The 15482-nt window shown below is 32.6% G+C and overlaps 1 protein-coding gene across 8 annotated transcripts in view; it reads right to left on the bottom strand.

Moving 5' to 3' along the window:
- LOC115881883 (tripartite motif-containing protein 2-like) overlaps positions 1-15482 on the bottom strand; it is a 77130-nt gene that overhangs the window by 42483 nt on the left and 19165 nt on the right. Inside the window, exon 1 of one of the 8 annotated variants that reach the window (XM_030899597.1) lies at positions 13551-13901. The exons of 4 other annotated variants lie outside the window; for them this stretch is intronic. In XM_030899597.1, coding sequence (XP_030755457.1) covers positions 13551-13576 — 26 coding nt within the window. In that variant the 5' untranslated portion in view covers positions 13577-13901. Of the gene's footprint in view, positions 1-4901; positions 4919-13546; positions 13902-15482 lie in introns of those variants that run through there. 3 more of the 8 variants (XM_030899600.1, XM_030899595.1, XM_030899601.1) reach the window with 3 other exon arrangements.

Here is a 15482-nt window from a genome sequence, read left to right as displayed (position 1 = left end):
TTGCAGGATCCAGTCTCAACCTTGCAAGTCTAGCATGTTTTTAATAGATTTTTACTAGGTGCACTTTACACATAGAAAATCTTGAAATAAATAGTATTTTTGGTAATTTAATGCAAATAAAACTTTAAAGAAAGAAATTATTAGATTATTTGTCTGACAAAATTTTTTAATTTTTTAACATATTATATTGGATCAGCATTTATTTATTTATAATTTTATGCAATAGTCGGGAAAACAGTGAAAACACTATTTGTAATAAATTAAAACAATAATTTTAAACGAATAAGTAATTTCTTATAATATAATCGTGAAAAAAAAATGCAAGACCGCAAGAGTCCTGCATGCTTGGACTTTATCTTGGTCTTGTTCTTGCTTTCTGTGCAAGACCAAGACCACTCTCACTCATCACAATGTCTTATTAAGTTGTTGGTGGTTACAATAAACACATTGTATCAAAAATAACACTTACAAATAGTAATATTGGAAACGGATTGAGATTTTCCAAAAAAGATGCGTTTTGATTTTCTAGCATTATAAAAAAATCAACCATATTCTCGTTTTATTCGGAAACGGTAGGGAAATTTGAAAATAAACAATTGGAATTAACCATTTTAAAACAAGCAAAAACTTTTATGATGTAATAATAAAAGCTTTTCCTCTTGTACAGTCGATCCGGGGACATACTGTAGATTGTTGTAAAAGAACATTTATTCTATTTATAATATTCAATAAAATTGAAACTTTTTTCCAAATAATTTTCCGTATAGTTTCCTAGAAGTACTGCACGAGTTTATTTTATGAACGTGATTAACCTACTTTTGACTTAAATTAAATTAAACTGACAAGTATGCAGTTAACAACGCAATATAAATAGTTATTGTCCGCTATTATAAATTACTGGCAAAGAGCTTTGATCTTATGGCTATCGAGCAACTGATCGTAATTGGGAAAACTTCAAGAGAAATATACCAGAAATGAACCTAGAGCGTACAAAGGTCAGTTCCGTGACAATTTTCTAAGGAGAACGTTTGTTCGTGTAAAGAAACCCAATAATGGTTGTTTTCAGCTAAACAACATATAGATGGTCAAAAAGACAAAAGTCAACAATAACGTTATAGATGTATCTAAAAAATAAAACAAAGACGAATTAGTTACACCGTTTCTGCTGGACCAGTAGAATAGCACTCGGGAAAAACGATGAAAGTCCATTTTTTGCTAATTTGATTTTAAATTTATTTTTACATCATATTTTTCGTCTTAAAAAGCTACACCTTTTGGTACCTAAATAAACGGGAATATCAATAACGGCCACATAGAAATAGGCATTGAATTAAAAAGCGCTCTCCTGAACATTTATCGGTTTTGGACCCCCATCGTTTTTCCCGTGTGCTCTTCAGTTTTAATGATCTCTGGGCCCTTATTCTTGAAACTGAGGGAGTAGAAGAGTCAAGGGAAAGAGGGCGTGGTTCTAAAGGACGGGAGATCGTATTTTTGAAAGTGTTTCTATTACGGCAGTAAAATAACTTACTTCCCGTGCTTCTACTGGGATTTTGCGAAAGAACGGTCGGGGATGTAAACTGATTTTTGACATTATTGAAATATACCGAAATCAAGTATTTTAACGAAATATAAACAAAAATGTAGAGAACAAATGACAACTGTCAAATCGATTGGTCTCATTCATTCCAGATCATTCGGTCAATCAATCATCCGTACCACAAGGTTGACAAGAAAAACTCATCTCATGGTATGAGGTCACAAGGGTAACAAAAAGGCAGATTAAATAGCCAAACAAGACTCATCAATCTCATTCATTAGTCCAGTCATTTGGTTCTAAGAAAGGTTTGGGTGCGAGAAGTTGGTTTTTTTACTTGAAACCAGTTTCAGAAAAAAAAAACAACAAAACATCTAGTATATCGAAGCCTCCCCAAACACAAAATCATAAAAATTGAAAATCTGCGGAAATGCATCATTCTCTTTTTTCCGACTTTCGAAAAACTGAAATAAGTTACATGAAAACATGTTCCTGCTTTACATTCTAAACACTTTTCTCGTGTATATATGAACTTAACCTAGTAGATACTGTTTTACTAAATTTAGACAGGGTGATTACCTTCAAACTTGATTTCAAGTAAACGAAAGAAGCCCTGATTTCAGCTATTCTAAAGTTGAAAAACTCGAAAAGGATGCATTTCCGCAGAAATTTTTTTATGACATACTATTCGAAAAGGCTTCAAAATACTAAATAAAAAACATTTCTTACATAACTGATTTCAAGTAAACGAAACTTGAGTCGAAAGTTTTCCGGGTGTTTTGAAAACGAGGTGGCAAAGTTAAAAATCGGAAAAAAGCACATCAAAATCTATTTCCAAAACTCCCGGAACTCTTTCCAGATAAAACTACCAAATGACCCTTCTGCCGCGTTGCAAATTGCAAAGGCTGTCACGACAATCGCTACAGAAAGATGAGTTACCAAGAAATCTCTAGAATAGAGGAGATATTCGCCAGGGCAGAGACGGGCGAAAAAGTTTATAACATTCGCCAAAAATCACGGCACACCTGATAAGCAAAGACAGAAATACAGCTGTAGTGAACAGGGATCTAAAGCTAACGGGATTGAGGGACGAAGCCATGTGCAAATTCTGTCAATCTGAAGAAGAAACGACAGAACATATTTTCTCTCGGTGAAACATCCTGGTAAATGTACGCGGTTCTCTGTAATAAGCAACGATAGACCATTGACAGAGAATTATATGGCAGGTTTAGTCTCCATGTCTCTAGACTTTTTGAAAAGGATTGGACTGGGGAATGTAACCTAAGGCTCAGAAGAGGACCACAATATAGATTTGAAAAGGTCGCAGTGGATCAGACCGATACACTGAAAAAAATGTTGTTCATAATATTAACGGACACTGATTATTAACTGTTGTTTCATTGGGACAATGATTTTTTTCATCATATCAATGATTTGTTAATCATAGATCGATGTCTGATTTATTAATAGTATATGAATCTAATTTGATCAATATAATGAAAATCTGGTTATTAAATTAATGTAAGATTTTCATTAATATAAAGAACGGGTTCATTGTCCCAATGAATGCGTTCTTTATTTTAATGCTGAAACTTTATGAACACATATTCATTATATTAATGTACTAAATCACTGATTAATGAGTTGTACATTGTGAATTGTGACAATGAACAATGTTATTAATACAAGGAACACACTACATTATATTAATGTACGCGGTTATTAATATCAGGAATAAAATATTGGGACTTATATGGTGGCCATCTTGATCGGTTACTTTGGCACTTTAATAACGTCTGTGGTTGTGTTATTCAGTGAGGCTTTAGTTTCATTAGAGCGGTAAGTGTTCTTTTCAATATTTTAAATAAAAGTCCGTCCGTATTGTAGTTAATTTGTTGTATTGTCAAAGTCAAATCAAACTCCGCTGTATGAGATCTCTGGTGCGGGTATTCATTAAAACAGCGGTTTCCAAATATGTTTCACAAGATAAAAAACAAAAAGAAGAAAAACATAGTGGTGACATGAAACTGATTATGGTAAATTCGAATGTCCTGGCATTTTAATTATTTTGATATACGTCGCTTTTAGAACCGGAACAAGATGCTGAGACCTGGCTTCAAGCCCTCAAATTCGACAATTTAACTTCGGACCCACTTGATGCAGCTTGGAAGGCCCGTTGCAAATTCGTCTAGATTTATCAAGTCTACCGATACAGCTAATATAATGAAGAAATGGTCTTTTTATAGATTTCCCTCAGGGACCGGTAAATTAATTTTCTTATTATAATTTATCCTAAAATTAATAATAACATTACTATTCTCTTCGTCGATTCCATTTTTTTAAAATTTTTAACTTGTATATGCTATATCAAGTTTGAATATATTATTGTTAGTTTATTGCACTTGTTTTTTATTGCCCGAATGGAAAAATTTACTGTGCTCGTAAGTAAGTCGGCATTATTGATAATTTTGTTACCTTTGTAGCTAAGGGCTTGGTCCAATGGAGATCTATTTATAGTAGAATTATTTTAGGCAGTTGGCTGGGAAATGACTATCCATAACAGTGATCTTCATCATCGATAATACGGTATAACAAGAGTTACCAATAGTGTCGACTTTTAAATGTATAATAACTAAACAGGTTATGAAATTATTTCATTGTATTAATGATACGGTTCATTAATATAAGGATTTAAGTACATTATATTAATGAAATCTGTTCATTGTACCACTGAATGTGTTCTTCAAATTAATGAACACTGTTCATTGATTTAAAATTCATAAAGGTAATGAATTACTTTTCATTGTGCCAATGAAATCGTTCATCGGCTCAAAATTAATTATTTAATTCATTATATTAATGAACTTTTTCATTATATTTATGTCGACTTCGGTTCAGTGTAGTCACCTCGAAGAATGTAATCTAAATCTAATCGCATCCAAAACAGAGATGTAAAGATTTGAATGTAAATTTGTTTATCCGTCCCCCCATCATTTTAATTTTGACAATAGGCAAAAATGGTGTAGAGCAAAAAAGTGCCGAACTGGTTAATTCAATTCATAATAAATTAATCAACAAGGAAAATTTGCTTTATTTTAACGAGTTCTTTAAAAACTTCCATATGTGTTTATATAAACTAAAAAAAGGTTTTTATCATCTTGTTTAAAGTTTGTGTAAAAGGATTATTTAATTATGCAGACGCAGTTCCTGACCATAGACATCTGGAGAATGTTCAAAAGCTGGTTTGTTTACTAATATTTTTCTCAGTTCCTGTCCTACCTCGAACATATTCACGAAACAAATTAAAATGTTTATTTTGGCGTTTTACGTCGCATATACACCCAATACAAAATTAGCAATAACCTACCGGTTGTTTGGATTTGTGTTATATTTTGCTCCCCATCCATTCCATTAATCCATTTCCGTTTAAAACACTTTTACAATTTGTAGTTTTGGGACAGTATCTTGATAACTCTTCAAATAAATTAAATAAATGCGAGTGCAAAAATCAGCAATATATGATATAAAAATACCTGTATTGCGCAAAATATTCCACAGTATATTTACGATGCTAATCAACTCGAGTCTCTCAACCCAACATAGAACCGAAATAATAATGGAAAACAACTCAATTTGTGTTGTATAACATTACCGTTCAAACATAATACAACAATAGCATCAAAATAACGAGCACTTCAAAGCCTATCGACGAAATAAAACCAAAAGCAATTAAACGAAACGTGCTTTGAAATCTGACGACTTTTGTCGTATTAGGGCTGGAACGGCTACATTTTCGATTCAGTGGCGGCATGCGGCACTAGACATAAATTATAGTGTATAGTAAGTACTCAATGTAAAAATGTCATCAAAAATTACTTTCAGTGGCGGCATGCGGCACTAGACATAAATTATAGTGTATAGTAAGTACTCAATGTAAAAAAGTCATCAAAAATTACTGCATCTATTAGAAATAAGAATTATTAAAATAATTTTATCAAGGTTTATTTTTTCGCGATAGATTTTATATAATTTACCTGCCCGTAATTGGTATGGAACCACCATGCCAATGCTGGCTAGGGTTTCCGGAACCGGAGCTGTTTTTCGGAACCGGGAATTTACAGTAGTAGCCAAAATTATAGCAACTTTTAAAATTCGAATATAAAATTGCCTACAAAGTAACAGCAATTTTCTTATTCACCAAAATAAAATGTTAAAGTCTAGATGTCTATTTTAAAGACATTAAAAGTTGATTAATCTATTAAAAAAACGTATAATAAAATAATATATATATTCTTGTGGTCAAAATTATAGCAACTTTTACAAATTAATTTGAAAATATTTTGAAATAAATAGAAAACATAAAAATAATTAATATTTCGTATAATATCCTTTCTGTCTGATGACCTCTTCGCACCTTCTGGGCATAGATTGCAGCAAATTGGTTATATAATGTTCATCTATTGCTTTCCAGGCATTCTGTAGTGCTTCAAAAAGTTGATCCAAGTTGCTGTAGTTTTGATCCCGGATTTTTGTGTCCACATAGTCCCAAATGTTTTCAATGGGCTTAAGATCTGTAGACTGTGAAGGCCAAGGTAATAAATCGATTATTTTATCTCTTAAATATTCGGTCATCAGTTTGTATTTGTTCTTGGGGTCATTATCTTGTTGAAAAATAGCACCTACAGGCATTTTTTCTTCCTAAATTCATTTGATTTTGTCGAATGTCTTTATACAGAAACCGGTCCATTATTCCATTTATTCTGAAGAGTGGACCCATGCCGTAGCCCGAAAACCACCCCCAAACCTGTATGGAAACGCCTCCATATTTCACAGTAGGTGAAATATATTTTCTATTCATCCTTTTTCCTACAGGGCGCCTCACATAAGCAATTCCATCACTTCTGAATAGATTGGATTTGGATTCATCGCTAAAAACTACTTTTTTCCATTGTTGATGTGTCCAGTTACAGTAATTTTTAGCAAAGTCCAATCGGGCTTTCGCATTTTTTTTTGAGGGAAGTGTTTTTTTGCCGGCCTGCGGCCAAATAACCCAGCATCAACTAACCTCCTTCTAATTTCTAATTAGACAATTTCGTTGACAATTTGTGTGGAAGTCATAAATGGATCTTTCTGAGCAATCCGCAAATTAGTTTTATCAACTCTTCGTGTTGTTTTTCTAGGCCTTCCTGTATTTTTTGTTTTTTTTTCGGCGATCCTGTTTCTTGATATTTTTTTCACAATACGTGATATAGCGGACTTGTTTAATAACAAACTTTGGACAATTATTCGAACTTGTTTTTCGCCATTTAAAAATCGTCGAATAATATCCCTAACTTCGGGAGACACAGTTTTACCACGACCTATTTTTACCGATAAATATACTTTCAATACTGCGTTTTCATTTTGCCAAAATGTCTGAACCTGATTGAATATTATCTTTACAAAAAATAATTGCTATATTTTTGTCCAGCAAAAAATTTTAAGTAAAATTTTTAAGAATATTAAAAGTTGCTATAATTTTGGCCACTACTGTAGGTACCGCGCCTCTTAGAAACGGGGATTTTCCTGTTTTTTGGTACTTTCGGTACTAAGTAATCTTTATTCAATGATGATGCAGTTCATCAATCAGAAAGCAAGGGATGGTTTTCCAAAGTAAAATCGGTAAAAAATTGAGATTTTTAATGAAAATAATAGCCATGTCATGAGAAAATTAACATGAACACAAACACAATTAACATGAAAAAAAAACGAAGAAAAACAATGTAGGAAATGTAAAATCACAATCAATCAATCAAGTTCAAAATATTTGAAACTTTATTTTTAAAATTTTAAGGTTGGTTCCCATTTTTCTCGTGCCAGTCAGTGTATGTTCTTTTAAATTCTGTTAATTTTCATAAAAAGTACTGTACCCTTCTACTATGACTGTATGATCAAAAAGTTTTAGTATCAGAAAGAATTAAACTTTGAAACTTAAAAATTCTAATGTAATTTCCCATAAGAATGGTTTTTCTTTCATCGTTCAAAGTATGCGTGATCTTTATTTATTTACATAAAATTTTTATTTAAAAAAATGCAAAAAAGATAATATAGACAAACTAAAATCATTTGAGATGTCAAGAATTCAAACGAATATTTTATTCCGTGTAAATTCGTATGCACTATGCACGTATGTTATAAATAAAGCATGAGATTGATGTTAGCAATGTTGCCAAGTGAAAATAAAACTTTATCATTCCGGGATTCCATTAATTCCATGCATTTATCCCACATAAATATACATCTTAACAGTTGATTTACCGACAGGTAGTGAACAGTTAATATTGTATACATCGGTATGTTTTACAGTTTACTATTTCTTGAGCACATACATAGAGGTTTAGCCCATACAATAATATGGTTTAACCACAGGTAACATATGTCGAAATGTGTCGTCGTACATTTATGTATCCTTTATATTGTTCAAATTTTTTCGATTATTGGATAGTTGATTCATTCAGTAGATGATTAAATACTGTTATAATTAATTGTTAATAGTATTAATGATACTAACATGGGTAATAACATTTAACAATAATTATTTCTACAATTTTCAAAAACACTGTGCTATGGTAAGACATTTATGAAGAGTTTTCAGTGTAACACTCCAGGATCTTCATCTATTTCTGCAGTTTCATTCTTATGTGCTCAATTCTGTGAGTTTTTTAGTGCGTTCAACATCATGCGATTCAAGTATTCCTCTTCAGGCAACTTAGACTAGACAAGCCTTTCTAAATCAGCAATTTCTCTAATTTGATATCCGATACCAAGCACGTACATATGTGTTGTATCCAATATATATGTTGCCGTTTCTCATCGTATGTTACAACTCGACAACTCGTTGATTTGTTTTGGTATTGAGATACAACATATAAATAAACCGTTCCTTTTTAATATTTATTCCATATTAAGTCACTGGTGTCAAAAGTGCAAAAGCGTACAAGCAAAACCGCGTATATATGTATATGTATGCAGCGTAAAGCTGGCGACTCCTGCACCTTCATAACCACAAGCAGTTTGAATGAAGAATGATTCATCCACAAGCATTACAAACGACTAACGGACTGAAGAATCTAGCCACATTTAAAAAGATACTTTTTGTAAGAAATCCGTTTTTACAAGGCCATTCACTTGCTAGAAAGAGTTCAAATTCAAACAATGCATTCTAAATTGTTGATGTCTAATGGTAGGTAGGTTATATTCGGTTTTCGTCAGATAAATAAAACAGATTTAAAAGTACCTCACAATCGAAAAAAAAAGGCGTCAAGTTACCTAAAAAATGGGGATTGATGACATTTCACATGTAAACTTATATTGAAAATGATAACTTACTTATACACTATCAGCGTATTATTTCACTTTTTTAAAATCAACGAAAACTACGAAAAGTGTTGAAATAGACCCACAAATTATTCTTGTTAACTAATTTTACACTTACATTTTACTAACTTACTAGAAAATTTTCAGAAAAATCTAGTAGCCGCCGCCGTCGTCATTTTTAGTGTTCCTAATAATGCTTCAAATGAAACTGATTAGTTTGGTTTGGTTTGATTAATTTATTAAGTTTGGATATGATTAATTTGATCCAAAAATTTGTTATGAAAAATATTTTTAAGCAACCATTTTATTTATTTAAAATATATAAATATTTATATAATTTGAAACATGTTTGTTAATTATAATCAATTATTTAAAAAAAATAAAACTTTATTAAACATATTAATAAATTACAAACAATAAAATGTATATGTAATTTATTAATGTGTAGCATCTTTATTCCATGGTTGGAAAAATTATTTCTCTATACCGGGTGCGTCTCAAAAGTGGCTCACCCCTATAACTTTTTTATTTTTTCAGATAAAAAAAAACGAGATTTGGTATGTTATGTTAGTATATGACATAAATTAGGATTGATTGACATATTCATTAGTTTTCTGTCACTTCCTATTTCGCAGGAAATGACTACAACTTTTGATTTTTAAATGGTACCCCCGGTATTTTTTACTTCATTCGATAGAAAATTACATTCTGAATAGAATGACATATCATATGTCAACTTTTGACATTTTTGTTTAAAACAAAATTGAATTTTAAATTTCAATCTAGAGTGCCATGGCTATGTTAAAAACACTAATTTTTAATTAAGGAGCCTTGGAAAAATAGATTTGATCGTCTAATGTTATTCATGTGTTGTCCTGGCTGGTTAAAAGATGCCCAAATCGTATTTTTAATCACATCTCAATTTTTTCAAATGGAACGAGGGTGGCTCATTAGCATATTTCAAAGCATTTTTTTACGAATAATTTGATACCACACCAAACCACAGACCTGGTATTTCGAGTCAAATTATCGTTGTGAACCGCATGTTATAATTTCAAATAAACCATATGCGAAAATGCCAAAGTTGACATATGATATGTCATTCTATTCAGAGTATCATTTTCTATCAAATAGAGCAACAAAAAACCGAGGGTGCCATTTAAAAATCAAAAGTTGTAATCATTTCCGGCGAAACAGGAAGTGACAGAAAACAATTGAATACATCAATCAATCCTAATTTATGTCATATATTAACATACCAAATCTCAATTTTTTATCTGAAAAAATAAAAATTATGGGGGTGAGCCACTTTCGAGACGCACCCGGTATACATAATATACAAGGTTAGCCTTAATAAATACAAATATCTTTAGGGGTGGTATATTTCTATACACCAGAAACAGGTCTATATTTTTTTTTCTCGCAAAAAAATTGATCTTCATAATATGGCAACATAATTAGTAGATTAAATTTACAAGATAGAAAATCCAGAAAACATTCAAATCATTTTTATGTATTTATATATTTTAAATAATTTTTATTTACATAATTTTTTTTATTTTTAAAATTTTTAAAGTAAAATTTTATAATAAATTATAAAAAAAAACTCGGTTATTTTGAATATATTAGAAAAACAGTAAAGAGAAAACATGTTTCTTTTATCGAAATCTACCAACCATAAAAATATTTGCACTTATTGTGTATAATAAAAATAAAAAGGGCATTTATTCATTAAGATAATCTAACAGGAGACATTATTTTACTCATAGGAACAGCACCTGATATTTTTTAAACAAAAATCCAAGAATTGCAAACATCTGCATCACTTCTGAGTTACATTCAAATTAAAAAAAATTAGTTCCGTATTGCCAGATGTTCCACTTAACAAAAGATCCTCGATTACAAAGTTTATTTCTTATAAACAAAACGGGCTCGCATTTTTCCTTTCAGGAAATAATCGGACCATTTTAAGGAATAGAATGTCACCTTAGTACAAAAATGGTCAACGATGACCAGGGAAAAGAAAGCGCTTCGTTGTTATGGGAACGAATAACGAATCAAGCGAAGGTTAGAGTATCAATCAATTTCGTGGAATTACGTATGAAATTATAACGAGGCTAATAAATGATGTAAGTTACAATTACAATCAAGATAAAAGTATACAGATAAAAAACGAATAAACAGGAAAAATATAGTGTTAAATACTTTTTAAAAGTACTTTTCTCCCAATTAATTTATTTTTCGCCACTAAAATCATCGCACGATGAAATAAGAAACGCCAAATCCAAACCAAAAAGAGATTTCTGCTGTAACCAAACTATAAACATTTTTCTGTAATAAAAATATATATATAAATAATAAATATGTTAGTTAATATAGATAATAAATATGTTATCGAGAAATGTTTAAATTGACGATTCACGGAATCCGTTACAATTGGTGTCAGAAGTGGGATTCAACGGGATTTTAAAAATTTGGGAAGAGAAATTAAGTGGATTTAAGATTTTAAATCGGACAGAGAATTTTTATAGTACTGACAAAACAACCAGTGAAGAAAATGAAAGAATTGGAGTGTTATAAAATTTCATGGAAAATATGTGAAACGAGAAAGCAGAAGAATAAGAAAGATTGCGAAAAGAGAAAAAAGAAGAACAAGAATGATAACGTAGAGAACGAGAATAATATAGAATAGAAATTAACTTCAGAAGCTTTCTAGAGAACCAAGAGAAAATTTTTAGAGGGCTTAGAAGCGTGTCATAAACCAAATATCAGATCTGTGAGGGCTAAGGAACAGCCAGAAAGTACTCCCATACTGTTAGAGGATATGTTTAAGAGATTTCATAAATTATGGGAGCTACTAACGAAGAAGTAAGTCAGCAACACCGGAAGATCTGAGAACACTAGGTGCTATAGTTGTGACAGAAATCACTAAATCAAATGAAATTGTTGCGTCCAAATGCATTCTCGTTTGCTAATATATTATGGTCCTCCTTTGATCTTCAAGTTACAGTCTCCAATTCTATTCTTTTCAAAAAGTCTAATAACATGGCGACTTCCATTTAGCTGTTTGTCAATAGCATATAATTGCCTAGTACAAAGAACCGAATATTTGCTAGACTGTCACGCTAACATAAAATGTGTTCTATCGCTTCTTCAAATTGACAAAACAACTTTGACAGTCTTTCAACTCTACAGCTTTGACAGTCTTCCTGTCTGCTTATCAGATCTATCGTAAATTTTGGTGAATATTCTACTATGAACGTCAAGTATTCACAAGAGATAGGCGACTACATAGTCGTTTTTGAATTTGTCCACTATTCTAGAGATCTGTTGGCCATCCACTTCGCCCATTCTTGAAATTGCTTTTGTAGTGCCGGAGAAAGGTTTTGTACCTATTAATGGTTATCCAGAGAATGTTAGGCACCAAGAAAACTATCAGTTAATACTATTATTGACTATGGAAAACAGAGCCCCCAGAATTTTCTTCATAAGTAGTTTATCAAAGTTCCGTTAATAGTTTGGTGGTCGATGGAAAGGTAAATGGAGAGAGAATTCGAATGTTAGCGGACTTGAATCGACACTAGTGCTATGGTATCTTTGATGCGAACTAACTCAGTCCAAGAGTTGAAGCTGATGCTTCTTATACCTCTCCAAGAAGGGGTTGGCAATTTTTCGACTAATCTCGAATGATAATTAGCGTCGTAAATAACAATGCCAGAGTTTTCTGGAAGTAATGTTATCATTTGGGAAAAGTAATCTTCAAAAACATCAGCCGTCATTCGTAACAATTCTTGGTCGATTTACCAAACACTAGATAATCCTCCTAAAATCTCATCACGAGAACTCCCAATGCTATTATCTTGCCAGATTTGCTCTAAAGAATGTGCTTCATTCAGCCATGTTTCGTCTAGGTAAAAGATATAGATTTTCTCTCCCTGCGATATTTACGAATGTCCCTTACATATTGCCTTCTCCAAAAAATGATGTCTTCTCTGTCAATGAGTGCAGACTTCGGGTTGTACTTTTCTCGCGAGAAGTTCATTTCCTTTAAAGTTTTTTCTTCCCATGACCGGCAAGTTTTCGTCTTCATTTACAACTTTCTGAATTTTATCGAGAGTTGGTATTTCCTTGTTTAAGCAAAAGGGGATGTACATACACTTTCGTTGGAAATGGTCGCTGTACGGAGGGTGGCTTTTCACGCTCTTGATAGGAGTGATAATTGGTAGTCTATTTTCTTATTTTTTTTATAATTAGTAATTCATTAGAAAGAAATTACGATAGGCTTCGAAAGAAATTACGATAGAACAAAATTACGATAAAAGCTTGTTATCCTAAATAAAATTGTAAATCGTATTTTCCAACAACTGCCCGACTTACATTATTTATAATAGAAAACTTTCAATAAAAATTCTAATTTTACGCAAAGAAAAACCTTATAATCTAAATATTTAAAGAATGTTTTTCTCGTAGTTTATATAATATAATACAACATTAAGATTCGGCCTTGATTATATTTAGTAAACAATCAAACTAGGAAATGATCCGTTATTATCGATTTTATATAAAAAAGTTAACTTAAAACTGACGCAATAACAACATTGTGTTAATTCGCGAGAAAAGAAAAATAAAAAATGTACGTGAAAATTGAAAACGTACTTACTGTATAGCGAATCTCAGACCATCCATGGCCACCTTGTACGAACGCTATAGGAAAAAATCGCGTAGGCGCGAGTGTTTTGTTTTGTAAACAAACGATTACTAAGATGCGGGCGTTTAATGAATTACGACCGAATATATTGAAACGTAACGCAGGAATAAAACGGCTGTAAGATCAAGTTATTTGATGTGAACATGGAGTAGGTAAATACCGAAAAGGCACAATGTTGCATCGATAGACTTGAATACAGACTGGCTGTTGGCCGTTCGTTCCACCGCGGTTCACGACTCGCGACCTGAGCTGACGAAAGCCCGCGATTGTCAGCTGTTTTGGACGGCCAAGAATACTGCGGCCTGTGGCAGAGAGGATATATTTGCATCGCGTAACAATCGGCGTTGCCAAAGGCAGCAACAAAAAAGTCCTAAGTATATAGAGGATTTTCTTTAGATACAGCATACCTGGTTTAAAACGTCCGCAAGAAATACAAGAAACTATTGTTGTGTAACAGAGTACATTAGCTTCTTCTTCTTCTATATATTTGAGATCATTTTTTGAGGTATTCCAAGCTGTCTCTTACCCACCGGTTTCCCTTCCAAATCTGTTTCCTTCCAAGCTTTTTACGTCACTGTCTACTCCATCTTATTACGCCCTGTATTCCACATTGTTGTCTGATATCTGTGTTCCTAATTTTGTCTCTTCTAGATTTCCCCATTATGATTCTTAGGTTCCTCATTTCAGCAATCCTTAACATGTTTTTGGTTTAGTTTGTTTCCCCTCGAATTTCTATGCCCTACGTCGCTACGTCATTATTGGTCTGAAGCAGGTCTTATACATTTTTGATTCTATAACTGTTCGCATGAAGGGGTTTGTTATACTATTTACCTCAGGAATCCTGACATGGCCGTCGCTGTTTATTTGGCCTCTCAGATCCTTTCCTGGATCGTGGTAGTAAGACATATCCATTCGTAGGTATCTAAGCTGCGATACTTGCCCTATAATTTTGTTTTCTACTACCAGTTTACATTTTACTATAATTTATAAAGATATTGTGTGCATTGTCCAAAATACCAAGAGAGCAATAAAATAACACACGGTGCGGTTAAACTTTGCCAGTTAAACGATTATCTTTACTCATATGTAATAGGTACTTAAGTACAAATATTGCCACTCTAGGTGCTATAATATTACACTTTATATTAATATATGTATTAGTTGGGCAACTAATACACAGCTCGGAATCTCTATACTACCAGAAATCAACAGAAGAATTGTGTTAGCATGGAGTACTTATGGAAGAAACTCAAGCATTTGTATTGTATTTGACTAAGAGTGGGTCCCATAGGGGACCCTCCACTGAGGCCGCGAGGGCATATTCATATCTCAGCATAATAATATGCGAGGGCATATTCATAAACTCAAGCATATTCATATCTAGAATGCCACTCTATCTAAAGAAGAAAACATTCGACCAATGTATCCTACCAATGCATGCGAAACTTGGACACCTAAAACACATCATATAAGGAAACTGCAGGGCGCACAACGCTCAATGGAACGAAATATGCTGGGAATAACCAAAAGGGACCGTAAAAGAATAGAGCGGATACAACAAAAAACCCAGGTAACATGTCATCCACAGAGCAAAATCCCTCAAATACTCAAATGGCAATGGGCAAGAAGAACATACAATAGATGGACTACAAAAATTACAGCATGGTACCCACGAGGAATTAAGGGACCTAGAAGAAGACCAAACCTGAGATGGGACCATGCCAACTACAAAGAGAGTAAGTGAGGGAGGCTACACCCATAATTGGAAACGGTTGAATAAGCTGAAAATGATGATAATGATGATGACGATAATAATATGTTTAGATATCATAATATTGTTAAGGTGTATGTGGCGCCATCTGTCGGAGAAGCGAGGAACTAAAA

This window comes from Sitophilus oryzae, unplaced genomic scaffold (genome assembly GCF_002938485.1).
Source record: "Sitophilus oryzae breed Bouriz unplaced genomic scaffold, Soryzae_2.0 scaffold_1744_pilon_pilon, whole genome shotgun sequence".
In the NCBI taxonomy this organism is placed as follows: Eukaryota; Metazoa; Arthropoda; class Insecta; order Coleoptera; family Curculionidae; genus Sitophilus; species Sitophilus oryzae.
This window is presented reverse-complemented; position numbering and strand designations above follow the sequence as displayed.